The 23,619-nt window shown below is 46.1% G+C and overlaps 1 protein-coding gene across 4 annotated transcripts in view; it reads left to right on the forward strand.

The window, feature by feature from the left end:
- Nucleotides 1-23,619, forward strand: part of MYT1 (myelin transcription factor 1) — a 166,964-nt gene that overhangs the window by 139,112 nt on the left and 4,233 nt on the right. For all 4 annotated transcript variants that reach the window (XM_081916679.1, XM_081916678.1, XM_081916680.1 and 1 more), the window contains 5 exons: nucleotides 1,007-1,090; nucleotides 9,910-10,131; nucleotides 13,642-13,733; nucleotides 16,328-16,431; nucleotides 18,467-18,610. In XM_081916679.1, coding sequence (XP_081772805.1) covers nucleotides 1,007-1,090; nucleotides 9,910-10,131; nucleotides 13,642-13,733; nucleotides 16,328-16,431; nucleotides 18,467-18,610 — 646 coding nt within the window. The remainder of the gene's footprint in view (nucleotides 1-1,006; nucleotides 1,091-9,909; nucleotides 10,132-13,641; nucleotides 13,734-16,327; nucleotides 16,432-18,466; nucleotides 18,611-23,619) is intronic.

The following is a 23,619-nucleotide window of genomic DNA, read 5'->3' on the forward strand; positions in this document are numbered from 1 at the left end:
AGCTTAAGCACCATGCCCCAGGCCAAGCGAGCAGCCTCAGAAGCGGGAGCTCAGGAGGGACAAATCGGAAGCATGCAATGCAAGGAAACTCATCGGTGGCTGTTTTTGCACATTACAACAGTGCCAGGGGAATAAAATACAGTCATACCTCGGTTACAGATGCTTCAGGTTCTGCATTTTCGGAACAGGTTACTTCGTGGTTTTGGCGCTCACATATGCACAGAGGCACTAAATCATGCTTTGCGTATGCGCAGGAGCGCCGGATCGTGACCCACGCGTGTGCAGACACAGCACTGTGGGTTGCGAATGTGCCTCCCGCACGGATCATGTTTGCAACCCAAGCGTCCACTGTACAAGGAGGGGATTTAAATAAGATCGAAAGTCTATGAAATAAGATAGAAAGTCTATGAAAGTCACAATAGTCCAGCTGAAAGGTAAGGTCCAGAATTAGAGTGCAAAGGACATGGCAGATCCTAGCCGTACTGAGAAGAAAGGGTTCACTTGAATATAAGAGGCAAACGGAAAGAGTTTAAAATGATGTCAGCAATGCACGTACCTGATTCATGGTGGAGATAAAAAGGAAGGGTTGCACAGAAAGACAGTGTGTATCTAATATTGTCAGCCTGGGCCTTTGGTGCATTGAGTGCTGTGCTATAAGTCACACTTGGCTGTCCTTGCGTGGGTTTGGAGAGACCGGGTCAATTCCTTGGGTGAAGCCCAGAAAATGAGTTGAACAGGATAGCTGATACGAAAGATGTTCTCTCCCATCTCTGCTCTCCTCAGTTTTAGTCTACCCCTGTATACTTTATCTAATTCAGATTGTGTGCATTTTGGGACAGGGAATATAACCTCTTCCTACCCTGAGTCCTTGAGAAAGGGGGAAGGAATGATAAATTAATGGAGGGTGGGGGGCGTTGGAAGCGACTTGAGTTCTGGGAGCAGGAAAAACACTGGCAGGCTGCAAGTAAGGTGCCTTCTCTTTTCTTCTTCTTTTTAAAAAATGTAGTCTGTCGGGCTGCCCTCGTGCCAAGAAAAGTGGGATCAAGATCACCCCCACCAAGGATGACAAAGAGGATCCAGAGCTGATGAAGTAAGTGAGAAGACAATTCCCAGGCAAAATGTGGACATGAAGATGTACATCGTTTCCTTTCAACATGCAAGATCCTAGCATAAGTCTGGTGTCCAAATGTGGTCCTTTCCAGTTCTTGTAATTTCCCCCAGCCCCACCCCAAACAAGGACTGAGCATCCTCAGTGGCTGAATTGCATTCTTGAACTTTGATGATGATGATATTTTAGTTATTTGTACTCCACACCCACCTGACTGGTTTGCCCCAGCCACTCTGGGTGGCTCCCAACCGATACAAGAACACAGTAAAACATCAAACATTTAAAACTTTCATATATAGAGCTGCCTTCAGATGTCTTCCAAAAGGACCGGACATCATTTAATATTAGAATTGAAGAGTTAGAAGGGACCCCAAGGGTCATTTAGTCCAAGCCCCTGCAATGCAGGAATCAGCTGGTTGAGTTGATTGATTAAGTAGAATGATTTCCTGGCTTGTTATTCTCAAACTAAAGTGATATTCTTCCACTGCGTTGAGCATGCACTTAACTGTTAGCAGTTCAGTGGGATTACCTGTTGTACCTAATGACACTTTGGTGTAAAACTGGTGGTGCTGTGATGTAAACCACTGAGCCTTGGGCTTGCCGATCAGAAGGTTGGCGGTTCAAATCCCTGCAACGGGGTGAGCTCTCGTTGTTTGGTCCCAGCTCCTGCCAACCTAGCAGTTTGAAAGCACGCCAAAAGTGCAAGTAGATAAATAGGTACCGCTCCGGCGGGAAGGTAAACGGCGTTTCCGTGCGCTGCTCTGGTTCGCCAGAAACGGCTTAGTCATGCTGGCCACATGACCCAGAAAAACTGTCTGCAGACAAACGTAGGCTCCCTCGGGCAGTAAAACGAGATGAGCGTTGCAACCCCAGAGTCGTTTGCAGCTGGACATAACAGTAAGGGGTCCTTTACCTTTTACAGGTTTTTGTTGTTGTTGTTGTTTAATGCCAGGAAAGTTTCTATTTGCTGGTTGGAGAGTTCTCGGATTTTGGCATCCTTAGCTTAGCTCTCACTAATCTGATGGGTGAGAATGGTTGAGTAATCTGCATGATACCTCCTTTCATCAACTCATTATCAATCATTAGTGTGCTTAATTTGAAAAGCTTTAATCATCCTTTCCATTCCTGATTAATCAGCAGAACTCACAATAAGAAAGACTACGGGATGTGGAATTCTTGAAAGGGCTACTGTTATCGTACAAGCTGCAGTGTGGTGTGGACTCCTTCCTCTCTGTCTACTGTTTGCTGCAAAATAAAGCGAGAGAGAACAGGATAGCCTTCCCTTCTAGCAATGAGTGGAAGCTTTTGCTCATTTCAATTGGGGATTGATAAACTGGGGGGGGGGCGTTTCCTATTCCGAATCCCCCTGTTCTGAAATTTGCTGCACCACTAATGCAGCCCCCACATCTTGGTATGAGTTTTCCACTCATCTGCTGAGGCTGCATACACACTAACTTTAAAAAAGATTTTAAGCACATTGTTTACCTTAAATAATTCTGGGTCTTGTAGTTTGTTAAGGGTGGCTGGGAGTTGTAACTCTAGGGGGGGAGCATAAACTACAAAGGGATAAAATGTGCCCAGTTATTTGAGGGGAATCATGTGCTTTAAAAATATTGTGTGTACACAGCCCAACACAGGAAATAAGCAGTCCTGCAGGGCTGAAGAGACTTGCCTCACCCTATGCCCCATAGCCAGACTGTCAGGCTTCAGGGAATCGCCTTCGTCCCGATCCCCCCTTTGGCAGGAGATAAGCAGAACAAAGGAAAAGGAGTCTTCTTACCAGTTAGAAACTTTAATGATCACAGCGAGAGAATGAAGAATCCATTTCCTAGGAATGAAGGTGCTCCCAATTAAGGGCTCCACCCACTTCCTCCCTAGTCACCCACGTCACTACCACATCTTATAACCTGATCTCATAACTACCGTGCTTGGAAACGTACTGGGAGCCAATGTAGGTCTTTCAAGACCGGTGTTATGTGGTCTCAGCGGCCGCTCCCAGTCACTAGTCTAGCTGCTGCATTCTGGATTAGTTGTAGTTTCTGGGTCACCTTCAAAGGTAGTCCCATGTGAGCACGTTACAGTAGTCAAAGCAGGAAATAACTAGAGCATGCACCACTCTGGCGAGAAAGTCTGCGGGCAGGTAGGGTCTCAGCCTACCTCTCTCTCTCCCAGTGCTTCTTCTCCATCCAGTATTTCCCAGCTTCTGCCTTCTGAACTATGCCCCTCTGCAAGCCACTGTTCCAAATCTATACTGTCCTGCTCCTGGGAAGATTCAGGATCTTGATCAGGGGGAGGGGGAGGCTCCCACCATTCCGCCTCAGTGTAGCCCTCCTCAGCACAGTCCCCAACACAGACACATCTTCTGTTGTCCACAGTAGCATCCTATGTCAGCAAATTGGCCATCTGCACCCCAGAATGCAGTGGTTTTTTTGAGCACTGAAGGGGAATAAGCCAGTGATGAGCTAGGACATTTGGCTGTGCTGCCTCTCCTGATGATGTATGTTCTTCCCCCTCTGGTTCCACAATTCCCTACACACTCCTTGGTCTCACCTTGCTTTTCCACCGCCCCGGGATATTCCAGGGTCACTGTCTCAGCAGAAGAAACAGCTTCAAATCCTTCACACTTAGGAGACCATGGTAAACACTGATGCTGTAAGTGATCCAAAGGTCTTTGTAAGAACCAGATGACGTTTCGGAGCCATCTGCTCCGACTTCTATCCCCAGGATAGCGCACCATTTGCATTAAATGAGCCGTGTCGCAATTAGCAGGAGTAAGCAGAGTTTATTAAAAATTGAGCGAGCCCAGTTTTAAAAACTATTGGGAAAGCAGCAGCAGCAGCAAAGCTACTTTGCTTTTGACTTTAATGTTCTAAAATTGCTTGGGGAGGTAGAACCATGCATAATCCATAGTGTCGTTCTGCTGTCCAATGACACACAGAGAGAAACAAGAATGAAAATGGATCGCACTGCCAAAGATAAGTGCTGTGTTGTGCAGTTTATAGCCCATTACTGCAACTAGTGGGGCTCTGTATCTCCTTCCTCTGCAATGACTTCCTTTGCATTCCTTTCAGGAGCATTGCAGAGGAATCGATGCAGCCCATAAATGTGTCCACATGTTACTTAGGTTGCTGCTAGGTTTGGGGGAGGGGGGAATGCTCTCCCCAAGGTGGGTCAAAAGAGAATCTGGCAGGCCAAGGATTGTCGAAGCAGAGTTGTGGGAAACTTGGTAGAACCAATGTTTTGTAGACTTTCTTTCTTTCTTTCTTTCTTTCTTTCTTTCTTTCTTTCTTTCTTTCTTTCTTTCTTTCTTTCTTTCTTTCACAATCACTCATAGCCGAGTAAGATTGTCTTCCATAAACACAGTCTTAACTGCATTTAAACAACTACAAACAGTTGCAGAAACCTTAATGGCAAGGACCCCACGTAAGGGGGGTCACCAACTTCTGATTTCAGAAAAAACGGGTGGGATGTTCAGTGGAGCCAGGGCAGAACTTGATGTGCCAGGGAGAGAAACCATGGGGGAGAACCCAAAGAGAATCTGGATAAATTGGATGACTCGGGGTAGAAAGAAGTAAGGGTGTAATTCAGTGGATGGGGTTGAGAATCGAGGAATCTCCTGGCCCAGGAAGATTACATTCAGCAGAAGGTCTGAACATAGCCTTACAAACATACACTTTTCTTCTTCTTCTTCTTCTTCTTCTTCTTCTTCTTCTTCTTCTTCTTCTTCTTCTTCTTCTTCTTCTTCTTCCCCTCATAGCCAAGTAAGATTGTCTTCCATAAACACAGTTTTAACAGTGAGTCCTTAAGTGACTGTGGAGGCCAATTCTGGATCCACACATCCTTCCACAGTGGGGACACTGGTTTCCGGGTGGGAGTTGATCATGGTGTGGATTTGCCAAGCATGCCTTCCTCTTAGCACGTTTCTCCCTTGCGTCTTGAGCTCCAGCGTCTCCAATGCCCATGACACCTTTGGTAAAGGCTGTTCTCCAACTGGAGCGCTCGCAGGCCAGTGTTTCCCAGTTGTCGGTGTTTATACTAAAAAAAAATTAGATTTGCCTTGAGACAGTCTTTAAACCTCTTTTGTTGACCACCAGCATTACACTTTCCATTTTTTAGTTCGGAATAGAGTAGTTGCTTTGGAAGATGATAATCAGTGTTGTAGTGGATAGGACCTTGGACACTAGGACCTCAGACACCAGGGTTCAAGTCCCCATTCAGGACTTATTTACACTTACCTTTTGCTCCGCTCCTTCCAGGTACAGGGCCACACTTTAAAACTGTGTGTCCGAGCGCCCCCCCTTTTTTTTTTTTGCTCCGCAGATTGCCGTTCGCTGTGATTCAGCTTTATAGAAAGTGTTTTTCTGGGGAAACTCCAGAGCAAAAAACCCCCATAAAAAATGGGTGCTCAGACACAGAACAGACTGTGCCTGGAAAGCGTAGAGGAAAAATTAAGTGTAGATAAGCCCTCAGTGTTTTGACACCTGAGATGTGTCTATTTTTAGGACCATCCCTATTTTTGTGAGTGTAAGTTGTTTTTTGACATTTTGTTTTACGTGTTGCATCAAGCAAAAGGGGAAGGATAGGTAAATAAATAATAATAGTAATAATGATGATTATGATGATGATGATCATGTTCCTTTTTAACCAGGTCTTTGGTTGATCCAATTTTAAATGGGGGGGGTTGGGGGGTATTGAGCTGTTTTTGTTTTTGTTAGGTATTTTATGCTTTTATATCTTGATTTTATTCTGTGAACTGCCCTGAGACCGCCGGGTATAGGGCGGTATATAAATTCAATAAATAACAACAACAACGGCTTACAATACATTTAAAAACAAACATAAATATATTCAGCACTTTTTTTCTTTAAAATGTTTAGGGGTACTCTCATTTTGACTCAAGGAAACTGACATTTTTATGGTTCAAATCAGGAAAAAATAAATACAGTAAATTGACAAAAGTACAAAGATTCACAAAATGTTTAGGGGTACGCGTACCCCTGCATACCCCCCAGAAGAAAAGCACGGAATATATTACCCTATGAACAAATGCATACAAATCACAGCGTAGTGTTTTGTGGAGGGCAGAGGAGGAGTGACTGATCTCCAGCAAAGGCTGGGACAGACCCTGTCTGAAACCCTGGAGAGCTGCTGCTGCTGCTGTCGGCCAGCGTGGACAGTACTGTGTTTGATGGACCAATGGTGTGTCTCAGTACAAGACAGCGCCCTGTATTCCTCACGGAACAGATAAGAGGCTATATGAAATGGACGGGTGGAGAAAATTGCAGGAAGGCAAGCTTTCCCCTCCCTTTCCAAACTCCTCCAGTCCTTGGGAAAGTAGCATTTTGTCTTCTCTAACAAGGTACGCTCTTGTGGAGGTCCCTGCAGGTTTGCGATAAAGAGGCTCTGCTGTAATTCCAGCGCTCCATCTGCGTGCCAGAAATCTGCTTGGCTGCGGTCCGAGATTCGCACGCCACCACCGAGAAGAAGAGACTAATATAGTCCCTGGTGCCTTGTTGCTCTTTCCTCACGCCATTTACATCGGAGGGCGTGCTTTCTGGCCGGGCCATGCAGCATCACACAGATCATCAATTGCAACTGCCTTCCACAAATCATCTCGACCTTCTCCCTTCCCTCTTTAAAATAAAAAAAGGAAAAGACAATTCAGGAGAGCGACTATTCAATTGACCGGCCATTACCGCAACTTCAATTAAACAGCAATAATAAATTTTTAAAACATACACACGCCACACATCCCAAGCCAGCTGTTTGCCACAATAAGACTCTGGTTTATTTTTTACAATAAAAGTGTAATGAAAGTTAAATTAACAGTGTAAAATATGTAACGGCTGGGCCGTAAACGCTGCATGCTAATCGCTCCCTTCCCCTTTCTTTCCTCCCTCGGCCTCCCTCTTTTTCTCCTGAGGTTTCAGTAATTTGCTTGCGATCATATAAACAGCGACGCAGTTATGAATTTAGTGAGCATCCTGCTGGCAACGATATAATAAGTGAATTGTGCCGCATTTGCAGATGATTAAAAACAGGATCAGCGTTTTTCAAATTATCTCAGAGCGGGTATGAAATAACGGTGGTGCGGCCCCTCGACTGTCAACTCCTCTGTTGTTGTTTTTATGGAATAAAATAAAAATAATGATGATAACAATGAAACACAGAGCACGAGTTTCAAGAGCAGGCAAGCACTCTTGTTTTGACAGTCGTCGTTGACGTTCCTAATTGCTGCCTTGCATAAAGGGGCGGTTGTGCTGTTCCACATCGACTCCTTCTTTGAAAGCTTTGAGTAGTTGCAAACTTGTGTGTGTGACTGTAATTGACATGTATATTTAAACAAACGCAACCAGTCGCAGAAACCTTAATGGCAAGGACCCCACGTAAGGGGGGGTCACCAACTTCCGATTTCAGGAAAAAACGGGTGGGATGTTCAGTGGAGCCAGGGCAGAACTCGATGTGCCAGGGAGAGAACCCCTGGGGGAGAACACAAAGAGAATCTGGATAAATTGGATGGCTCAGGGTACAAAGAGGTAAGGGTGTAATTCAGTGGATGGGGTTGAGAATCGAGGAATCTCCTGGCCCAGGAAGATTGCATTCAGCGCAAGGTCTGAACATAGCCTTTTGTTGTTTAGTTGTTTAGTCGTGTCCAACTCTTCGTGACCACATGGACCAGAGCACACCAAGCCCTCCTGTCTTCGACTGCCTCCCGCAGTTTGGTCAGACTCATGTTGGATCTGTCCTTCCAGTGAGCACTCAGGGCTGAATTCCTTAAGAATGGATAGGTTTGATCTTCTTGCAGTCCATGGGACTCTCAAGAGTCTCCTCCAGCACCATAATTCAAAAGCATCAATTCTTCAGCGATCAGCCTTCTTTATGGTCCAGCTCTCACTTCCATACATCACTACTGGGGAAACCATAGCTTTAACTATACGGACCTTTGTTGGCAAGGTGACGTCTCTGCTTTTTAAGATGTTGTCTAGGTTACAACATAGCCTTACAAACATACAATTGTCTTCTTTGGAGATCACTCATAACCAAGTAAGATTGTCGTCCGTAAACACTGTTTTAACAGTGAATCCGTAAGTGACTCTGAAGGCCAGTTCTGGATCTGCACATCTTTCTACAGTGGATACATAGGTTTCCGGGCGGGAGTTGATCATGGTGAGGGTTTGCCAAGTGTGCCTTCCTCTTAGCACATTTTTTCCTTTTTGTCCTGAGTTCGAGCCTCTTCAAAACCCATGGCATCTTTGGCAAAGGCTGTTCTCCAATTGGAGCACTTTCAGACCAGTGTTTCCCAGTTGTCGGTGTTTATATTACTTTTTTTTAGATTAGCCCTGAGAGACTCTTTAAGGCTCTTTTGTTGACCATCAGCTTTTGGCTTTCCATTTTCAAGTTTGGATACATTTGTAATTTGTAAATACAATTGTAATTGCACAGTAACCAGGCATATGATAGGGGATCTGCTGCTGCTGTTTTGTTTGGGTTTTTTACATGGAAGAGCATGCATGGGCTCTGTTCAGGCTTTCCACTGAATGGGGCAATCTCCCCTCTCACCCAAACACACACAAATATTTTGTTGGAGGACCGAACCCCCATCAGCCCCTAGGAGTTGGTTTCCATGCAGCCTACACAGTTTTGAATAGCTGTGCAGAGTGAATGAGTCCCCTTCTTTCTGTGATTCACAACCTATTAATCTGCGTACACACCAGGCATTGAAAGCATCTCCCCAATTTGAATCCTGGGAGCTGATTTTTAAAAGGCCTTGGAACTGGAGTTCTCTGAGGGGTGAGCTACAGTTCCTAAGAACCTTTGGGAGAGAGGGTGCGCCTTAAATACCATATATGGTGCTTATTGTTCCTTAGATTCCTTCTTTTATAGCCAGTTTCAATGTTTGATTCACCTGAGTGGTTACTGGAGCTGATACAGTGGTACCTCTGGTTGTGAACGGGATCCATTCCGGAGGCCCGTTCGCAACATGAAAAGAGCGCAATCTGCAGCGGCTCATCTGCGCACACACGGGTTGCGATTCGCCGCTTCTGCGCATGCGTGTGACGTCATTTTGCACTTCTGCATATGTGCGAACGGCGAAACCCAGAAGTAACCCTTTCTGGTACTTCCAGGTCACCACGGGACGTAACCTGAAAGAACGTAACATAAAGCAGACATAACTTGAGGTATGACTGTACAGTGGTACCTTTGGTTGCGAACGGGATCCATTCTGGAGGCCCATTTGCAACATGAAAAGCCCGCAACCTGAAGCGCCGTAGCTGCGCAGGTGCGATTTGGTGCTCGTGTGCATGCGCGAGTGGTGAAACCCCGGAAGTAACCCTTTCCGGTATCGCATCGTATCTGCGCAGGTGCGCGGTGTGATTTGGTGCTTGTACGCATATACGAAGCACGATTTAGCATTTCTGTGCATGCGCGAGTGGCAAAACCCAGAAGTAACCCTTTCCGGTACTTCTGGGTCGCCACGGGATGTAACCTGAAAGAACGTAACATGAAGCCAACGTAACATGTGGTATAATGCTGATGCTCTTTTACTGCCTTCTAAGGTTTGGATCCTGAGCTCCCTTCTGCAAAAGCAAAGCGCTTCCCCATCGTAGAAGGGCTTGTGGTCCAGCAGAGAGTTTTTGGGAAGCACAAGGGCTGTCGGGGGGGGAGGAAGGAAGAGTGAAAGTGATCTCCCACCCCTTCTGCCGGCTGGAGCAGAACTCATGAGACCCAAGCTGTCATCTGTTGGTTTGTTTATATCCAAGCAAAAGCACCACCCGTGTTGTTTCTTCTTATTTCTGTAGGTGCCCTGTTCCCGGTTGTGTTGGGCTTGGACACATCAGTGGCAAATACGCCTCGCATCGCAGTGCCTCAGGATGTCCCCTCGCAGCCCGGAGGCAGAAAGAAGGCTCTCTCAATGGTTCGTCCTTTTCGTGGAAGTCACTCAAGAACGAGGGTCCCACTTGTCCAACCCCAGGTTGTGATGGCTCAGGTCACGCAAATGGAAGCTTCCTCACTCACAGAAGGTAACGTGGTCTTGCGTGCATGTGGTCTTTTGCAAAAGGTAGCACTGAAGTCCATTTTGCAACACCATCTCGATACTTGCTCAGGAACTGAGCCCTGGGACCAAACTAGATATCTAGATTTTTTAGACTCTCTTGTGCTGATCTGTACTAGATTGCCTGAGGTTTTAATGAAGTGTGCACTCGTCACCCATGACCCCTTGTTTTACCCCTTGAGATGAAATACAGAGAATGATCGTGGATCTATGTGGATCTTCTTGTGCAGCAGTCACTGAAATCCAAAGAGTATATTCACATGATCCACAAATATCCAGCCTCTTGATAATTTTGGTTGCCCTTTTCTGAACCCAGTTATACAAAACTCTTGAAGTTCTACAAAACTCATTTACGATAGTGAGCTCATCCACCAGAGGCCAGTTTTGCATCTGTCATGCTTTGAGCCAATGGATCTGGAAAGCAAGCTGACAGTTGCAGAGTTTCCCACCGGGATAACAGATGTGAGAGATCCATGCCCAGCTATATCCTTCTCCCAAGATACGTCTGGTACTTGTAAACTGAGACTAGGTCACCAGACCTATCGTAATTCTTCAAAGCAGGTGGAGGATACACACAGGGGCATCCTATGAAATTGTGTCAGTTGTGTCAGAGAAGAAAGAAGAACTAACTGTTTTGCTGGCTCAGACTAAAAGTCTGTCTGGCCAGGCAACCCGTTTCCAACAGTGATTAGCCAGATGGACCTTACATAGAACCAGAACTGGAAGAGGAAGAGGAAGAGGAAGAGGAAGAGGAAGAAGAAGAAGAAGAAGAAGAAGAAGAAGAAGAAGAAGAAGAAGAAGAGTAGTAGTAGTTTGGACTTGATATCCCGCCTTTCACTCCCTTAAGGAGTCTTAAAGCGGCTTACAATCTCCTTTCCCTTCCTCCCCCACAACAAACACTCTGTGAGGCGAGTAAGGCCGAGAGACTTCAAAGAAGTGTGACTAGCCCAAAGTCACCCAGCAGCTGCATGTGGAGGAGCGGGGAAGCGAACCCGGTTCACCAGATTACGAGTCCACTGCTCTTACCCACTACACCATGCAGGCTCCCTGGAAGAAGCCCTGAGGATCATCTAGTTCAACAGCCTGCAATCCAGGAATATGCAGCTGTCCCATACGGCGATCAAACCTGCAACCTTGGCGTTTGTCAGCACCATGCTCTAGCCAACTGAGCTGTTTCACAACACAACATGGTAGCTTTCATGCTCACTGTATCTGCTCCACCCACCCCGCACCTCTGCCCAGGCTGCAGACCTCATGCCACCAGCTCCTGAAGGGACCATCAGTGGCCTGGGAGAACTGTTGGGGTACCTGCCCCTGCACAAACTTTCCCTGGGACTGCTTAAGTCCTGTCTGCCTGAATGGAAGGCAGATATGAGGAAGCCCAGGCCAGGAAGCATTTAATCGCCAGCTCCTGAAGTTAGCCTGATAATGTTTTGTTTTGCTTTGTTTTAAATTTATTTATTCTAGTGTTTCAAACTGGTAGAACAGCGGTATATAATTGCAATAAATACATAATTAGTATAGTAAAAGCTATGGTTTTCCCAGTAGTGATGTATGGAAGTGAGAGCTGGACCATAAAGAAGGCTGATCGCCGAAGAATTGATGCTTTTGAATTATGGTGCTGGAGGAGACTCTTGAGAGTCCCATGGACTGCAAGAAGATCAAACCTCTCCATTCTGAAGGAAATCAGCCCTGAGTGCTCACTGGAAGGACAGATCGTGAAGCTGAGGCTCCAACACTTTGGTCACCTCATGAGAAGACTCCCTGGAAAAGACCCTGATGTTGGGAAAGATGGAGGGCACAAGGAGAAGGGGACGGCAGAGGACAAGATGGTTGGACAGTGTTCTCGAAGCTACCAGCATGAGTTTGACCAAACTGCGGGAGGCCGTGGAAGACAGGAGTGCCTGGCGTGCTCTGGTCCATGGGGTCACGAAGAGTCGGACACGACTAAACGACTAAACAACAACAACAACATAATTAGTAAATAAATAGCTGTTGGAAGCCTGGGGGTATCTCATGAAACCTTCTTATGAAGTCCTGAACAGTACAACAGGCTATCCGCAACTACAACTAATTTCAGGAGGAGGGTATCTTTGAATTTATGAGACATAAAATACGTGCTTTGATTAGAATCCGCATTTTATAGCTGAATCTTTTATGGGGCAACCTGCAAGGGAATTTCTCTCATATACAACTGTCAATTTATTTATTTATTTCGCACTATTCAGCAAAGCTAATCCAAATGACTGAGTTCCTGGCGGACTTATAAAAACTTACTGCGTCAACTGGGGGTGGGGGCGGGGATGGAAACATTGCTGGGAAATGGTTTTACAATGGGCATTAAATAGCTATATTCATTTTGTGATTTTTCCATTGAATGACAAGGAGGAAAAAAGAGAGAGAAATGGTTATTTCTTCCCCCAGAGAAGTAAAACACGTTATTTTCATTTTGTTTTGAAATTTTATGCAAACATTTACAGTTAATGTAAACATTAACAATGAGAAAGGATGCCAGAGGTGGAGAAAGATTTCCTCACAAAAAAAATATTTTTTTAAGAAGTTCTCTATGCTTTCCCACATCAACAAATTTCTGCTTTAGGATCAGAACCAGTGATTTCAGCAGAGCTATCTATGTTTGCTGCTGATTTTGCACCTGAGGTTTCTGCTTCTTGGGAATGTAGGAAACGACCTTAAACTGAGCCAGGGTGTTTGTCCACTTTGTTTGTCCACTGTTTAACTGCAGTGGCTCACATAGATTTCAAACAGAGTCCTTTTCCTAGTTGTTATGTACTGAAGTTCTCACCCTGGCCCAGCAGGGGGATATTGTAGATAGTTTTCACTCAGGACCACATATGCAAATAAGGGATCGAAAGTGACGTTCAGTGATTGGATAGTTACAGAAAATGGTTACTGTTGCGTTCTAGTGGAGCTCTATATAAGCAGACTGGCTGAACCCTTCAGTTCAGTTCAGTTCTGGCCTGTGAATAAACAAGAGCTGTTTGAAGAATCGCTGTGTCGTCTGATATGGTTCACCCACGACTTAACACTAGTACTCTCTAAATTGCTCGCATAAGTAATCTGACCTAGTCAAGGATCATGTAACGAATATAACAAAGCTACATCTGACACAGCATCGTAAGACATAGGTGATCTTGTGGGTCAACACAACCACTCAGATTTGCTTTCATGATTATGGCAAGTAGGGCAACTGGGAGCAACGCAAGTTAGGGCAATAGATATGAAGAAGGCTGCAATTCTTTGCACACTTACTTGGTGGTAAGTTTCCTTAAATAATACTTAATTCTGAATGCAAGAGATTGCACAGTGACTGAACATATTTACAAAGAATGCTGAATTTCACCCCACAAGGGAGGCTTTTATGCTATTGCAAGTACGGTAATTTTAGCTCAGCCTTAATTACCTGGCTGCAATTAATCCGGGAGGTTCTAATAAAATCCACTTTTGTTTCTCATTTTAGCCTGTCGGGGTGTCCAAGAGCTACTTTTGCTGGGAAAAAGGGGAAAATCTCAGGGGATGAAATTCTCAACGCTAAATTCAAGACCAGTGATGGTAAGAGAACCAGATTTATCACTTGGCTAGTTTTGCATATTTGAAAATTTGATTTTGAAAAAATTAACATAACCTTACAGATTGTGTGTGTCCACACCATTAGCATTTCCACTGGACCGAGATGATCCATGCCAATTGAATTAGTACTTGCTAACTTACTTGCTAAGGATTTGCTCTGCTATTCAGGCAGCATGCTTCTTGCAATCTGGAAATCCCCAACAAGAGTAAATATCCATCTTGCTACCGATTGCATACTCTCCACTATTTGATTCTTGCACAATTTCCAAAAGCTAAAAATATGCCTCGCCACTAAATTTGCTCTTAAAATGCCCCCAGTTTTTTCAGCCTGCTAGATCACATGTGATATCGTGACCAGAATGTTGTGGTTTCAATGTGAAGGATCTAGTTTAAATCATTATGCAGTACAATGCTCACCATATGATAAAGCCTGTGTTGTAGAAAGTCCTTGATTCTCAGCTGTAACTCACTAGCCAAACTCTGTTCTTTCTGTTTCACCCCACCCTCCATTTTTAATATGATTGGGGAGGGCGCAACTTACCTTGCCATTAAATATTATAATTAATGAGATGATATGATTGTAAATTTTGCAAGGGCCATTAAAGGTCATTTCACCAACCCACTACCAATGCAGGAAAGACATTGCTATAGCATTCCCCAAAACTGACCTTCCAGTATCTGCTTAATAACCTCTAACTAAGGAGAACCACCACCTTCCAAGGTGATTATTTCTGTTAAAGGTGCGTGGGTGGCGCTGTGGTCTAAACCACTGAGCTTCTTGGGTTTGCTGATCAGAAGGTCAGCGGATCAAATCTGCACAATGGTGGTGAGCTCCCACTGCTCTGTCCCAGCTCCTGCCAACCTAGCAGCTCAAAAGCATACCAGTGCAAGTAGATAAATAGGTATCACTGCGGTGGGAAGGTAAACGTCGTTTCTGTGTGCTCTGGCTTCCATCACGGTGTTCCATTGCACCAGATGTGGTTTAGTCATGCTGGCCACAAGACCCGGAAAGCTGTGAACAAACGCCGGCTCCCTCAGCCTGAAAAGCGAGATGAGCACCACACCCCATAGTCACCTTTGATTAGACTTAACTGTCCACGGGTCCTTGTTTAGCTGAAGTCCCCTTTCTTGTACAGTGGTACCTTGGTTATCAAACGGCTTAGTTGTTGAACAAATTGGCTCCCGAACGCCACAAACCCAGAAGTGAGTGTTCCGGTTTGCGAACATTTTTTGGAAGCTGAATGGCTGACGCAGCTTACGCAGCTTCCAATTGAGTGCAGGAAGTTCCTGCAGTCAATCGGAAGCCACACCTTGGTTTTCGAACCATTCCAGAAGTCAAATGGACTCCCGGAACAGATTAATTTCGACAACCAAGGTGCTACTGTAATGTGAACACATTGGTTTAGAGCAACAGCAAGGTACTCTCAGCAGAAGTTGTTAGAATACAAGTTCCACCATCCCTACTCTGCATGGTCCTAGGACTATAGAAAACAAATTTATTTTTATAATCTGTATATGACCATATTTTTCGCCGTATAGGACGCACTTTTTCCCCTCCAAAAATGAAGGGGAAATGTGTGTGCGTCCTATGGGGCGAATGCAGGCTTTCGCTGAAGCCTGGAGAGCGAGAGGGGTCGGTGCGCACCGACCCCTCTCGCTCTCCAGGCTTCGCGGACCTCTCCGCAAGCAGCGGGAGCACTTCCGCTGCTTGAGGACAGTTGCCTGCATGCCGAAGCCTGCGCGCACTGAGATCAGCGTGTCCAGGCTTCACGGACCTCTCCTCAAGCAGTGGGAGCCAGCGCTGGGCTCCCACGGCTTGCAGAGAGCTGCCTGTTTGGGGGCTGGGGTCCCTTTATTTCCCCCCAAAAAAACTAGGTGCGCCTTATGGGATGGTGCGTCCTATAGGGCGAAAAATACGGTAAGTGCTTAGAGCACTCCAATGGTGTTACATGAGGGCTAAGCATTGTTATGTAGACAGTACATTTCAGAGCACAATTCAAAGTGTTGTGCTGACCTTTAAAGCCCTAAATGGCCTCGGTCCAGTATACCTGAAGGAGCATCTCCACTCCCATCGTTCAGCCCAGACAGTGAGATCCAGCGCCGAGGGCCTTCTGGCGGTTTCCTCATTGTGAGAAGTGAGGTTACAGGGAACCAGACAGAGGGCCTTCTTGGTAGTGGCGCCCACCCTGTAGAACGCTCTCCCATCAGATGTGAAGGAAATAAGCAGCTATCTTATCTTTAAAAGACATCTGAAGGCAGCCCTATTTAGGGAAGTTTTTAATATTTAATGCTGTATTGTTTTTAACACTCGATTGGGAGCCGCCCAGAGTGGCTGGGGAGACTCAGCCAGATGGGCGGGGTATAAATATTAAATTGTTGTTGTTGTTGTTGTTGTTGTTAACAGTACACTGGAGTCCAAGGGTGGTATTCAGTGCTACTCAGAGTAACACTGAAGCTAACAGAAATGATTACGTAATTTAGTTTCATTAATTTAAATGGATCTACTCCGTGTAGGTTCTATCTGCGTATATTAGAGCAGGAAATTGCCTGACCGCTTCTTTATTTCACCCTTGCAGTTCTAGAGAATGACGAAGAAATTAAGCAGTTAAACAAAGAGATTAGTGAGCTGAATGAATCCAACACTGAGATGGAGGCAGCCATGGTGAAGCTGCAGTCACAGGTAAGTGCACTTGTACTATTTGTTTATTTAAAATAGTCATATACACCTGCTCTCCTTAAAATAGCACCACGGTGCTGTGCAATAAAACAATTTGGTACAGAACAACAATTTTAATATGCAACAAAAGCAATCTAATTTTTAAAAAACCACAATGTATCACTGTTACAGTAATGAGGAATTATTCAGCTGGTATCGGAAGCCAGGAAAAGCTTGAGTAAATAGACGTTACTATCAGCCAATGGAATTTCACCACAAGTTCTTTCCCTCTGTTGGTGGGAAGCTGAAGCAACAGGCTGGGGTCCACAATCGAGCAGGCTGTCTTCCAGGTTCCCACGAAATCCACCTCTGCAGGCTGCTGCGTAACACACAGAGCCTCCTCCTAAGATCTTTGTGAACGGGGAAGTCCATGTGGAAAAAGGCATTCTTTCAGATAACCTGGTCCTAAGTTGTTTAAGTAAAGGTAAAGGGACCCCTGACCATTAGGTCCAGTCGTGACCGACTCTGGGGTTGCGGCGCTCATCTCGCTTTACTGGCCGAGGGAGCCGGCGTACAACTTCCGGATCATGTGGCCAGCATGACTAAGCTGCTTTTGGCAAACCAGAGCAGCGCACGGAAACGCCGTTTACCTTCCCGCTGGAGTGGTACCTATTTATCTACTTGCATAGGCCTGCTTTCGAACTGCTAGGTTGGCAGGAGCAGGGACCGAGCAACGGGAGCTCACCCCGTCACGGGGATTCGAACCGCTGACCTTCTGATTGGCAAGCCCTAGGCTCTGTGGTTTAACCCACAGCGCCACCCGCGTCCCTAAGTTGTTTAGGGATTATTAAACTAAGAACAAAACCTTAAACCTGGTTCAGAGATGTTATATGTGCTTGACAGAATGCTCAGCAACCTAGCTGCTGCATTTTGTATCAGCTGTAGCTTCCCAACCAGCTTTAAGAGTCGCCATGCATAGACAGTGGTGTAGCGTGGGTTGTCAGCACCCGGGGCAAGGCAAGTAATTTGCGCCCCCTAACCCGTGGATTTTAGCACTGATTTTAGCACTGCGAGTGCAAGCGCCCCCCCCAGATGTTGCGCCCGGTGTGGCCGGCCCCCCCTGCACCTCCCACGCTACACCACTGGGAAGGGGTTCCATAGGGTGGGCATGACTACCGAGAAGGCCTGGTTGAATGTGCAGTGGTACCTTGGTTTGTGAGCATCTCAGAAGCCGAACGTTTCGGTTTTCGAATGCCAAAAACCCAGAAGTAATTGCTTCCGTTTTCAAACATGCCTCAGAAGTCAAATGGCTTCCACTGCGTTTTTTCCCATTTTCTCCATTGACTTTGCAACCAGCCCTTTGCACCTTGGTTGTCAAACGTTTCGGAAGTCAAACGGTCTTCCTGAATGGATTGCGTTCAGCAACCGAGATACCATAGTATATGAATGTACATTGACACCTCGGGTTACAGACACTTCAAGTTACAGATGCTTCAGGTTACAGACTCCGCTAACCCAGAAATAGTACCTCGGGTTAAGAACTTTGCTTCAGGATGAGAACAGAAATTGCGCGGCGGCGGCATGGCGGTGGTGGGAGGCCCCATTAGCTAAAGTGGTACCTCAGGTCAAGAACAGTTTCAGGTTAAGAACTGACCTCCGGAACGAATTAAGTTCTTAATCCGAGGTACCACTGTATGTTAGTAATGAGACTCCACAGCAGCCTGGTGTCAATTGCTTTTATTACCCCACAATATTGCTGCATTGCGCATTCCTCTACCTTTGCAAAAACCAGTCAACAAAGCTGAGTGAAGGCTGGGAGACTTACAGTGTGATAATTTAATGTCCTGCATCTGGCATTACAAAAAGAGAGGAAGACCGAGAAGAAGAAAGAGGTTCAGACTTACTGTTTGCAGCAGCGGCAGCAGCCATGAACCTGTTTGTTCCACTTGTGAAGCAGGATATGACCCTAATAAATATAAGCCTTGTGACGCTCACAGAATGTTGAAAGACAGTGACCATTTCTCTTCCCTAATCCATGTTTCCCTCCCACCTCCTACAGATCTCAAGCATGGAGAAGAACCTCAAGAACATTGAGGAGGAGAACAAGATTATAGAGGAGCAGAATGAAGCCCTCTTCCTTGAGCTCTCAGGGCTGAGCCAGACTCTTATCCAAAGTCTTGCCAATATCCGCCTTCCACACATGGTGAGAATCTCTCCCGTGCACCGAACCTTTGGCCATGTGATAAAGTACCAGATTCTGAAAGCCTCCTTGCAAGGCAATTTGCGTATAATTAGGGAATGGCAGAAAAAGAGCTCCAGGCTATTAATTATTTCCATTTTTCATAAAATTCAGCAGGGGAAAAGGGCCCAAGCACCATTTATAGATAGAGTCCATGCCTAAAGGTAAAGGTAACGGTAAACGGGCCCCGAAAATTAGGTCCAGTCGTGGCTGACTCTGGGGTTGCGGCGCTCATCTCACTTTATTGGCTTTATTGGCATGTCTAAGCCACTTCTGGCGAACCAGAGCAGCGCACGGAAACGCCGTTTACCTTCCCGCCGGAGCGGTACCTATTTATCTACTTGCACTTTGACGTGCTTTCAAACTGCTAGGTTGGCAGGAGCAGGGACCGAGCAACGGGAACTCACCCCCTCATGGGGATTCGAACCACCGACCTTCTGATCGGCAAGTCCTAGGCTCTGTGGTTTAACCCACAGTGCCACCCACGTCCCATGCCTTAGTCCATGCCTAAGGTAGAGCAATTTAAATGCTTGAAAGCAAGGAAGTGCAAAACTAAGCAGTCCCAGGCAGGTTTACCTCTGCACTGCAATATGTGGGTATAAAACAAAAAGAAGGTCCAAGCCCAGTGAGCCCAGCACTCACATATATATTTTGCTTTCCACCACCCCCCACCCCCACCCCCCGTGGTGGCAAAGTAAATTCACTTAATGGTATCAATTACTTTTATTCCCTCATGTTGCTCCACAGAATCAAGGCTACCATACCTGCCAGATCAGGCAGGGATTTCTTAGCTTCTATATTTGGTGGTTAAACTGTGCTCCTTCTGGCATAGTTTGTCTACCTACAGCTCTCACCTGTAGCTTCTAGAAGCTGTCAGCATGCGACAGCAGCCACAGGAAGTGGTTTCAGCTGGCCGGCTAAACCAGGTGAGGGTAGCCAATGGGTCTCAAATCCTTGGTGAGTTAGGGACTTCCCCTGAGTGCAAAGACTGGCTCCAGTGGATTGAGTGGACAAGACCAAAAGTGGGTCCAATGGTCACATGCTGTAGAGGGAAGTGAGGGGCAGATGGGGCTCATGCACCTGGGAAGGGAGCCCATCTAGGAGAAGGAAAACTCTGATCCTAAACTGCTGCCATGCAGCTATACTATTGGCGCTGTGGTCTAAACCACTGAGCTTCTTGGGCTTGCCAATCATAAGGTCAGCGGTTCTAATCCCTGCGATGGAGTGAGCTCCCGTTGCTCTGCCCCAGCTCCTGCCAACCTAGCAGTTCGAAAACACACCTGTGCAAGTAGATAAATAGGTACTGCTGTGGTGGGAAGGTAGACAGCATTTCCGTGTGCTCTGGTTTCCATCACGGTGTTCCATTGCGCCAAAAGAGGTTTAGTCATGTTGGCCACATGACCCAGAAAGCTGTCTGCGGACAAACTCCGGTTGCCTTGGCCTGAAAGCGAGATGAGCGCCGCAACCCCATAGTCACCTTTGACTGCACTTAACCGTCCTGGGGTCATTTACCCTTTTTACCCATTTTTTTTTTTTTTTTACTCATTGGCGAGTAAGAGTTTGGGACCAAACCCCAAGAAAAAATCCTCCCCACTCAGTGGCGTCACAACGGGGGTGGGGGGGGCAGTTCGCCCCAGGTGCCATGTCTGGGGGGTGACAAGAAGGCACCCCGCAGGGGCTCACGGCCGCGTGAGCAGCCATCACGCCACCGCAGCCGCATGTGGAGGATCCTCTGTCGCCATTACAGTGGCAACAAACCACTATGTACAGCACATGTGTGGCATCACACACATGTGCTGTATGTAACGCCGAACATGCGCTGTACATAGCAGTTTTCTGCCGGCGCCCCCAAGTGTCATACGCAGTGGCGTAGCGTGGGGGTGCAGGGGGGGCCGGCCGCACCGGGCGCAACATCTGGGGGTTAGGGTTAGGGGGCACAAATGCACGGGTTAGGGGGCGCAAATCCACGGGTTAGGGGGTGCAAATCCACGGGTTAGGGGGCGCAAATTACTTGTCTTGCCCCGGGTGCCAACAACCCACGCTACGCCACTGATCATACGGACAGTAGTGGGATCCCTCTGTCGCCGCTACAGCCACGAATGGAGGATCTCAGCACCGTCCGTACAGCGCTAGAGCGGCGGCGCCGGCACACCACTATGTACAGTGCAGGTGCAGCGGCGCTACGTACAGTGCATGCGTCGTACGTAGCAACGCCGCACATGCACCCTACATAGCAATGCCCTGCCCCGGGTATCACAACACCTTCATTCACCCCTGCGCCCACTGCCTTGCAGGACATCTTTGGGAGAAGAAAAAGCTACGGAGTGAGCCATACACAAATCTTCTGGAATGGAGTCTCTAAACAGATGGATGGCATCTTGTATGCCTCCTGGCAATTCCTGTAGCCAAGCTGGTGCCCAGTGTATTGCTCTGCTTTCCTTTGGACCACATCAGTGAGGCTGAGTGAGGTGGGGGGAGAGCTTATTGTTTGCGGAGCCCAGGAGTTCCACACACACAGCCAAGGCTTGCTCCACAAGGAGGTCACTTCGGTGCTGCTATCGCAGTGAGAACAATGTGAGAGGCAAGAGGCTTTGTGATGTCAAAGGTGTATTGTAAAAAGAAAGAGAGATGAAAGGACATTATTAACTGGCAATATAATATATTGAAAATGCGTAACAAATAGAAAATATGGATGATTGATGGAGGAGCTGGTGGAAGTTCAAAAATTGGAAATTTGAGAATATGGTTGTGTTGACTAATTTGTAAAAGAAAATTTAATAAAATTTTATTATTAAAGAAAGAGAACAATGTGAGAGGCAGCAGCTACAAGTTTAACTTCACCCCCAGACGAAACAAAAAAAATAAAATCCTTCCAGTAGCACCTTAGAGACCAACAAAGTTTGTTATTGGTATGAACTTTCATGTGCATGCACACTTCTTCAGGTACCCCAGAGACTCACTCTATTGTCTCTCAAGACAGACAGATGCCAACACACACACATTTTAATAGGAGAAAACATAGGTAACTTGGGAAGTCTAATAAAATGGGCTACCAGGTTTGCAGCTGCTCACCATTGCCTGTTTAAGCTGCAAGATCACTGATCTAAAAAGTGTTAGGAAAAACTGAAATTTCACAGTTCAGCCCAAATGCTTTGTCTGGCACTTAATTTTTCGGAGGCGGCAGAACCCTCTGTATGTTTCTGAAAGCTACATTGTCCCTCCTCCTCTGCTGCCTCTTTCCCACTGATCTCATCCTTTTGTGCTTTTTTTGGTTGTGTCTCTCATTACATCTCATAGCCCAAGTAGGTAAGGAAATGACAAAAGGAGCTCCATCAACAGTGCATGTTGCCTTTTTAGTCTAAGACAGCATGAGTGGAGATAGGACAGGATTGGACTGCAACGTCGGAAAGATCTTACAGCTCCCATTATAGCGCAGGGAGCTTCAGTTCTGCCCTGAACAGCTGTCAGCTGAACAATCACAACAATAAAGAGAGTATATTATATTTAACATAACAAGGTCTTAACAGTAACCAGCATGATGCCACTACCGGCTGTGGAATTTTATTTATTTATTTATAATCTGCATTGAAGTCGGACAGCTGAAAGGAGATGCAATTTATCTGGATTTTCGGGTAGTTAATTGCATTGCGTGTGACACACTACCCTTGGTTAAAGCACATTAAATGTGACACAGGGGTTGGACAAGCAAGAAAGCTGGCTAGAGTGCTACAGCTTGATCCTTAATACGTTTTCACACAAGACAAGCCCCACTGAATTTAGGATTGAGGCTAAAGAAGCCCCTCATGTGTGCTTTTTGTATTGCGTATGAAAACGGGAGAGAATTTGGAAGAACAAAATGAAAGACAAGATCTTGGCTAATGCGGGTTTTGCTTTCATATTAGGGGTTTTATAGCAAAGCTGATTTAAACTTTGCTGTGAAATTGATGTTGGGCTCAGTGAATCAACAGGCCCAGCCCTCCACTTGAGAATAGCCCTCATGTGTCTAGATTGTAAATCAGATATGACAGCCTTCCACCTTCTTGATTTGGGGGGGGGGGTCAAAACTCTGTGGGACACAGTGTTCTAGACTTAGAAATCAAGAAGGTACGCCCAAGCTTTCTTAAAAGTTCATAGAATCATAGAATCATAGAGTTGGAAGAGACCACAAGGGCCATCGAGTCCAACCCCCTGCCAAGCAGGAAACACCATCAGAGCACTCCTGACATATGGTTGTCAAGCCTCTGCTTAAAGACCTCCAAAGAAGGAGACTCCACCACACTCCTTGGCAGCAAATTCCACAGTCAAACAGCTCTTACTGTCAGGAAGTTCTTCCTAATGTTTAGGTGGAATCTTCTTTCTTGTAGTTTGGAACCATTCCTCCGTGTCCGCTTCTCTGGAGCAGCAGAAAGCAACCTTTCTCCCTCCTCTATGTGACATCCTTTTATATATTTGAACATGGCTATCATATCACCCCTTAACCTCCTCTTCTCCAGGCTAAACATGCCCAGCTCCCTTAGCCGTTCCTCATAAGGCATCGTTTCCAGGCCTTTGACCATTTTGGTTGCCCTCCTCTGGACACGTTCCAGTTTGTCAGTGTCCTTCTTGAACTGTGGTGCCCAGAACTGGACACAGTAAAGTTAAAGTTAACCTGCGTTAAGTGATTTGAAGGATGCACTTCTGCTTACGGTGAAGGCAGACCTAAGCGGTAATCCTGCACCTGGGAGTAATTAAGTTCTGTTGAATTTTTCATTTTTAATTTGTTGATTAATTCATCTCCTTTGGAAGATCAGGATATTGTCCAACTGATGCTAAATAGGATTCCACACTGTATGCCAAAAAGGTCTGTGAGGTGGACATAACAATGGACACTAATATGGGCCTTTTTAATGTCAAAATGAAAGAGAAGCACATTTAGTAGTGGTTATTTAGGAGTAATAGATAAGGGAGAAGCATTGTGGCCCAGCAGATAATGT

The sequence above is a fragment of the Podarcis melisellensis genome, assembly GCF_964234715.1.
Source record: "Podarcis melisellensis genome assembly, chromosome: 6".
NCBI lineage: Eukaryota > Metazoa > Chordata > Lepidosauria > Squamata > Lacertidae > Podarcis > Podarcis melisellensis.